General features: G+C 36.3%; 1 protein-coding gene across 1 annotated transcript; it reads left to right on the forward strand.

Moving 5' to 3' along the window:
- Positions 1–6888: 6888 nt before the first annotated feature.
- On the forward strand, positions 6889–8307 carry LOC104098513 (uncharacterized). The gene has a single exon (XM_018771571.3). It carries the CDS (start codon positions 7365–7367, stop codon positions 8232–8234), a length of 870 nt encoding a protein of 289 aa, XP_018627087.1. The 5' UTR covers positions 6889–7364; the 3' UTR covers positions 8235–8307.

Raw genomic sequence — 8307 nt, forward strand, 5'->3', positions numbered from 1 at the left:
GGCGATTCTTGGAGAGATTTTCAAGGGAGTGATTGGGGTAAGTGATTCTTAGTTAGTTTTGATTAAATTCCATGTTTATATATATTTAATTTCATCATTTAATTAGTGATTTAGGTTGAAAATTGGGAGGAAATGGAGGAAAGACCTTGGGTCGAATTTTGGGGTTTTGATCGAGATGTTGATATCGGATTTGTGTAATTCTTGTATGGTTAGACTCGATATCGAATGGGTGTTCTTATTTTATAATTTCAGTCGGGTTCCGATACTTGGGCCCGGGTCGACCTTTTGGAGCGACTTTTCAATTCTTAGCTAAGATCATTATTTCATTATTTAAATTAGTTTCATTTAGTTATATTTATAGTATGAAATTGTTTTGGAAAGATTTGAGCCGTTCGGAGTTGGAAAATCAAGGGAAAGGCCTTCTAATTGATTGATTTAGCGTGATTTGAGGTATGTGACTTATCTAACCTTGTGTGGGAAAAATTCCCCTTAGGATTTCGTATTTTGGTGATAATTTGTGATATTTTAAGGCCGTATATGCAAGGTGACGAGTACGTACACGGGCTAAATATTGAAATTCTGGTTTTTTGCTACGTAGTTTTTTTTTTTTCATGCATTAATTGAGTCAGTTTAGCACGTTATAGTCATCATGTTTAGTCTAATAGCACATGTCTACTTGTCTTATCTCCTATTTGCAACTTGTATCATATGTTTAGTTGAATTACTTGCTTTTCTTGATTTCCGTATTCATTACTTAACTGTGGAAATTCTTTACTTGAAATTACTATCTTTGAAACATCATTTATTTAGTTGTTGTGTTTTGGCTTTCGTGTTATTGTTAAAGTGTTGTTGTTATTGTTGCACGAGGTTTCTGTCGTGCAGTTGTTATTGTTTGCACGAAGTTTTTGCCGTGCAGTTGTTATTGTTGCATGAGGTTTCTGTCGTGCCATTGTGATTATTGATACGCATGCGGTGCTATAAGGTGTGGATGTTGAAACGCATACCGTGAGATAAGATGGGCTAGATACGTATGGCTAGTAGGGAAACAACTAGAAACCCATGCGGTATGATAAGGTGGGCTAAAGCGCGGGATGCTATTTCGAAAAAATAATTTTCAAAAATCAAATATAAAGGCTCCCGTGGTGATATAAGGAAAGACTGTGATTTGTTTTTATGATTTGGGACTACGAGGCAGTACCTCGAGAGTGCCCTGTTGATATTCTTTATTTGATGTGTTGTTTGGTTCTTCTTTTCCCTAACATGTAAAATTCTTGTTTTCCTTTCGTGTTGTATTAGTTTTTCTTGATTTCGTGTTGTTATTTCCCATAAATTCTTCATTGTTCACTTCCCTGACATTTTCATTATATCATTATATTTTCTGTCTTGTTTCTTAATTTCATCAGTAGGGCCTTGACCTGAACTCGTCACTACTCTACCGAGGTTAGGCTTGACACGTACTGGGTACCGTTGTAGTATACTCATACTACGTTTATGTATATATTTTTGTGCAGATCCAGGTACATCCTATCAGCCTCGATATTAGTGCGTTGTGTTGATGCTTTGGAGACTTCAAGGTACACATACCCGCATCCGCAGGTCTCGGAGTCTCCTTCTACCCTGTTTTCATTATTTCTTTATGTTGTGATAGACAGTGATGTATAGGATTGTTCAGCATTGTATCTAGAGCTTGTGACTTATATCTCATCGGGTTTTGGGAAATTGTACGTATTGAGCTTATAGTCTATTGATGTAATTATTGAAGTTTTGAAATTTTAAATTTTTATTTATTGTTTCCGTATATTGTTAGGCTTATCTAGTCTCTATCGTCACGATATTCTACGACGGAAATTTAGGGTCATGACAGTACAGCGAGAGTGAACTGATCAACGATTTTAGATCTTCCAATTCCTTCTCAGTGAACAATCGATAAAGAGAGATATCGTATGGGTTGAGCTAAAATTAAGATCAAATTTAATTAATATATAACTATAAAGTATAGTAAGCGAAAGAAAATAGAGCGGATTTTTGGAAGACGATTCAGAATTAATTCTGTGATGATCACTTTTATCGTTTTATTCTGTGATTATTATTCCACCCTCGGACAAGTATAGATTATTCCGGTACTATTTTAAATTATGAGTTAATTTATTTCAGAATTAGTAACCAAATATGGAATAAGGCGATACTAAATTTTTATCCCATAATTATTTTTGCTTATTTATCGTACCAAACGACCCAAAGGGATTGACTCTAAACTAACATAATAAACTCAGTCATCAAAAGACAACTATTTTGTTTTGAATTACAGATTAGTGAATGAGTAAAACAAAACCTTAAAAAAAAAAGAGGAAAAGAAAAGTTGTTCACATTCAAAGTTCCAAACCAACCAAAATAGTTAAAGAGTTTATTTCCAAAAATATGGAATAACCCAAGCTGTAATTAACTTTATCATTTTCTGCCCACAATAGAAATTTTATTAAAGTAATAAGATTCTTTTATATATGTTTGTTTATTCCCTCGTATCATCAGGGGTGCACGTTTGGACAATTCGGATTGAGTATGAAAATTTTAGTTTGAATTTTCGATTTTCGGTTCGAAAAAATGACAATCCAAATCCAACTCAAATAAGTTCGGATTGGATCGGATATTTTTAGTTAGGATTCAGATTAATCGGTTTGGATATTTTGGATTTTCGGTTTTGAGCTTATAAGCTGAGATGTTTCTTCTTTTTATAAAAATGAATATCCAAATGAAGGACTCATATTAAATTGTTTAAAAAAAGTTTCTCATTTACACCGCAATCATCCAAATAAAGTATTCAAGTAATGAAATTATTATCAAGAAAATACAACAGAGACATTAATACGATCGATAAGGAGTAGCAATAGTAAAATTATGTCCAAATAAAAAGTACTCTGACAGAAACTTAAAAATTAATATTCAATATATGAAATAATATCCAGTGAGTAGGGTATTTAACTTATTACTATTAGCATATGGATAATGGACTAAATATAAAGAATAAAATTTTTGGATTTTCGGATATCCAAAAGTTCGAAGTACCAAATCCAATATCCAATCCGAAATCCAAGAATTTTAATAATTAAATCCAAAATCCAACCCGTAATCCGAAAATCCAAACCAAAAATCCAAAAAATTTGAATTTTGATTTGGATTTCGGGTTTGCCCAAACTATGTCCACCCCTACGTGTCACCTTCAACCTCCCTCTCTCTATACTTGAAGCTATAAAAAGATGTTAAAAAGAAGTCTCCAATTTCTCAAACAAAAATTCTCATGCCCGCTTAAAGGCTCCCATTTTCTGTGACTTTGTCTGCTTCTCTCTTATTCTTTCTCGCTCTAAAACAATTTTGAGAAGAAAAAGATTGAAGAAGACAAAGCCACACACCTTCACTTTTGTTTTTCTTTTAAAGTATAGTAAGCGAAAGAAAATAGAGCGGATTTTTGGAAGACGATTAAGAATTAATTCTGTGATTATCAATTTTACCGTTTTATCTTATGATTATTATTCCACCCTCTCGGAGTACGATTATTAGAGGTATAGGTTTGTCGTGACCCGAAATTCTCACCTTTGGGACCGTGATGATGCCTAACATTTCACTCGCTAGACAATCTAACGTTAGAGAAATTCTTAAACCAATTTCTTAAAACAGTTCAAATAAATAAACCAATTAAATTGAGATGAAACTAAAATGAAGTACAAAGTAGCATAATAACCAGCATATCTAAATACAACCCGCAATATTGGAGTCATAAATACACGAACTTCTACAAATAGAGTCTGAAATAAATACAATTGTTTCGAATGAAATGAATAATAAATAAGGAAAGAGAAAGGGGACTTCAAGGTCTGCGGACGCCAGTAGATTTACCTTGAGTCTCCAAATATGCCAATCCGAGCTAATGCACCTCAGGTACAGCTGGGACCAGTACCAAAGTCTGCACAAGAAGTGCAGAGTGTAGTATGAGTACAACCGACCATATATACTCCGTAAGTGTCGAGCCTAACCTTGATGAGGTAGTGACGAGGCTATGACAGGACATCCACGTAATTAAACCTGTACAAACGAAGATATACGTGCAATATAACAACAAATACAGATTAAACACGTACGATTGGGAGGGGACATGCGACATGGGGTACAAGATACGGTAACTACAACAGGAAATGACAACATGAGACAGTCAAATAAACCATCAACCAATGAAAACGGATACATATAATGAATAAAGATGGCACAACGTCACCCATCGTTCTTTTACTCTCAACCTCACCATGAAAAAATAATAATAATGGCACGACATCACTCTTCGTGCTTTTACTTTCAACCTCACCGTGAAATAATAATAATGGCACGACATTACCCTTCGTGCTTTTACTTTTAACCTCTCTATGAAACGATAAATACGGCATGACATCACCGTTCGTGCTTTAACTCTCTTTCTCAGCATGTATTAATCAGTAAATGAAGTAACAAATGGCACCTCATCACCCTTCGTGCTTTAACACTCTCTCTTACCATGTAGCAATGAATATAAATATTTGGGAGATAGAATAAGCAAGAATAAACTTTACGTCAACAAAGGCTCCAAAATACCGAACCTCAACTTTCAAAAATACTCAATCATCATAAATAGTTCATACATGTGGAAAGACGATCAATTAAGTAATAAACTAGTCTAAGCATGGATATTATAATAAAAGAAGATAATAAATTACAAGAAAATAAGTCTCACCCGCATGCTTTAACCCAACAACAACGCATAGGTACTAGTCACCTCACATATACGTTGTATCCACACATTTAAACACGTAGCAAATAGGCAAGCAAGTCCTAATCCCTCACGTCAAAGTTAACCATGATACTTACATCGTTCTGCAATCGACTCAAAGCCCAACCACGGCCTTGCCTTTAAAACAAGCCTCCGAACCAACCAAATCTAATAAATTATTAACCAAACGATTCAAAATAAGCCTTAGAAACTACCCACGAATGAAAGAGGTTCAATTTAGGTCATTATTGAAAAAGTCAACAAAAAGTCAACCTCGTGCCCGCTTGGTCAAAACTCGAAATTTGGACCAAAACCCGATTACCCATTCACCCGAGCCTGATTATGTAACAAAATTCGACCTCAATTCGAGGTCTAAGTTTCAATTTTATAAAAATCCCTAATTCTATCCAAATCCCCAATTTCTACCATAAAAATCCTATATTTAATGTTGAAATCTTATAAAATATAGTGGGTAATTAAAAGAAAGTAGGTTAGAGTCACTTACCAATGAATTGAGGAAGAAAAGCTCTTGGAAAAATCGCCTCTAAGGTTTTTAGGGTTAAAAATTTGAAAGAATGAACTAAAATCCCGTCTAACTCAGCTTTTGACTAGGCGCAGATGTCACAATTGCGAACCCCACAAATACGAGATTTTCTTCGCAAATGCAAAACAGCCCACACCTCTGCTATCATTGCATTTGCGATAATTTGTTCGCAAATGCGAACTGGGCCTTACCGCAAATGCGACTAAATTGATCGCAAATGCGAACTAGCTTCCCCAGTACCCATCTCAAATGCGAACTACTTGTTCGCAAATGCGAACTACTTGTTCGCAAATGCGAACCTACCTCTATCATAAAATGCGGCAGAGTACTCGCAAATGCGAGAAACCAACCCCCAGCCCATGCTCGTAAATGCGAGATCTGCAACAAAAACCAGAAGCAAAAAGGCATCAGCTATGATTCTAAGTCCAAATTACCCCTATAGCATATCCCAAACTCACCCGAGCCCTCGGGGCTCCAAACAAAACATGCACACAAGTCCAAAAATATCATACGAATTCGCTCGCGCGATCAAAACACCAAAATAACACTTAAAACTACGAATCAGACACCAAAACAAATAAAATTTTCAAAACTTAAGAATTTTTATTTTAACAATCGGACGTTCGAATCACATCATAAATATAGTAATGAACCTATACCAAGCTCCGAAACCAGAATCCAGATCCGGTAGTAACAAAGTCAAATTTCGGTCAAATTCATAAATTCTCTAAACCTTTAAACTTCAAATTTTTAGCAAATTGCAATAACTCGAGCTAGGGACCTCCGAATTCATTTTCGAGCATACGCCCATGTCCCAAATCACGATACGAATCCACCGGGACCGTCAAAACACGGATTCGAATCCGTTTGATCAAAACGTTGACCGAAGTCAACTCAAATGAATTTTTAAGGCACAAATTCTCATTTTAATTAGTTTTTTTTTCCAGATAAAAGCCTTCCGCAAAAAGTCACGAACTACGCATGCAAATCGAGGAAGGCTAAAAGGAGTTATTTAAGGTTTCGAAACACATAATTAAGGGGTTAAAGTTCTAGATGACCTATCGGGTCATCACAAGATTATCCTGGTACTATTTTTAATCATGAGATAACTTATCCCACGATTAGTAACTAAACAAAGGATAAAGAAATACTAAATTTATATCCCATGATTATTTTTACTTATCCATCGTACCAAACGACCCTAAGGAATTGACTCTAAACTAACATAATAAACTTAGTCATCAAAAGACAACTATTTTTTTGAATTAGAGATTAGTGAATGAGTAAAACAAAACCTTAAAAAAAATAAAGAGGAAAAGAAAAGTTGTTCACATTCAAAGTCCCAAACCAACCAAAATAGTTAAAGATATTTTTTCCAAAAATATGGAATAACCCAAGCTGTAATTAACTTTATCATTTTCTGACCATAATAGAAATTTTATTAAAGTAATAAAATTCTACTATATATGCTTCTTTATTCCCTCGTGTCACCCTCAACCTCCCTCTCTCTATACTTGAAGTTATAAAAAGATGTTAAAAAGAAGTCTCTAATTTCTCAAACAAAAATTCTCATGCCCGATTAAAGGCTCCCATTTTCTGTGACTCTGTCTGCTTCTCTCTCATTCTTTTCGCTCTAAAACAATTTTGAGAAGAAAAAGATTAAAGAAGACAAAGCCACACACCTTCACTTTTGTTTTTCTTTTATATCTCCCAATTCTCAACTTCAAAATACCACTTAAACAGAAGAAGGAAACAGTACTTTTCAAGAATGTTGTAAATAACATATATACATTTTAACTTTTTTGTTGGGAAGGTGCATTTTTTTTTTTTCTCCTCGACCTCAACTCGTTTGAAATTAAATGATTGCCTTACCGATAAGGCAGAGGAAAAAAAGGTCTATTTCGGCCAGCTTCCCGGTGCGTTGAAAATCCAAACCGGCTCAAAGAATGATTATTGCCATTTAACCTTGCTTTTCGCAAGAAAAGAAGTCGTCCTTCAGGATTTTCATTTCTTTCATAAAGTTAATTAATGAGGTGTAAGATGCATCTAGCCGACGCTAGTAGTAGCGTCGGCATTTGTGCTTCGTGTCTGCGCGAACGGCTATTTGCTCTGACCACGGCGGAGGCACAAGCACAAGCACAAACTCATTATAAACATTATGAGGCAATTCAAATACAGGAAGACCACCGGAAAACAGACACCAATCCTCCGCCTCTAGCGTTTCCTCGCTCCGTTTCGCCGTATATTTCTCGCCGGAAATCTGATACTACGCCCTTGCAATTCCAGCAATTTTCATTTCATGGAGTTCCAGATCAAAGATTTTTCAGTACTCCACATGTGGGTCCCAATGGAAAAATAATTGCTGCTGCCACCTCGCATAAGAAGAGTTTCAAATTTCCTTTGTTATCAGGTCTGTTTAGATCCGGGTCGAGTAAACCGGGGTCGGATCCTAGGGTTTCAAATTCTGGAGATTATTGCCCAGCATCGTCGTCTTCGTCACCGTCGTGGTTCTCCGGATTTCTGCCCAGTCGCCGTAAAAAGCAATCACAAACGTTTTCATTGGACGAATCGGCGATCGAAAGTAAACGGAGGATTTGCCGGGATCACGATCGAGGAATGTCTCCGGCGCGATACACCGACGAGGAGGAAGACGAGAATATCCACGGCGGATCGAGCGGGTACTCGTCGGAGACTCCGAGGAGAACACCGGCAGCTCAACTTGGCCGTAGAACCGGCGGGAAGTCGAGCCATAACCGGAGCTTCTCCGGAATGGCGTTTTGCTTGAGCCCGTTGGTACGTGCGAGTCCGGCGAAGCCTCAACTGTCAAATGCGACGTCATTTTGCAAGAATAGATCGAGGAAGCTTGTAGATTTCGGGAGGGTAAATCCCAACCGTTAAATTGCAGTCGTTGATATTTGACCAATTTGACAATATACGATAAAAGTACGGTTTCGCCCTTGATTTCTTCTAT

This window comes from Nicotiana tomentosiformis, chromosome 8 (assembly GCF_000390325.3).
Source record: "Nicotiana tomentosiformis chromosome 8, ASM39032v3, whole genome shotgun sequence".
NCBI lineage: Eukaryota > Viridiplantae > Streptophyta > Magnoliopsida > Solanales > Solanaceae > Nicotiana > Nicotiana tomentosiformis.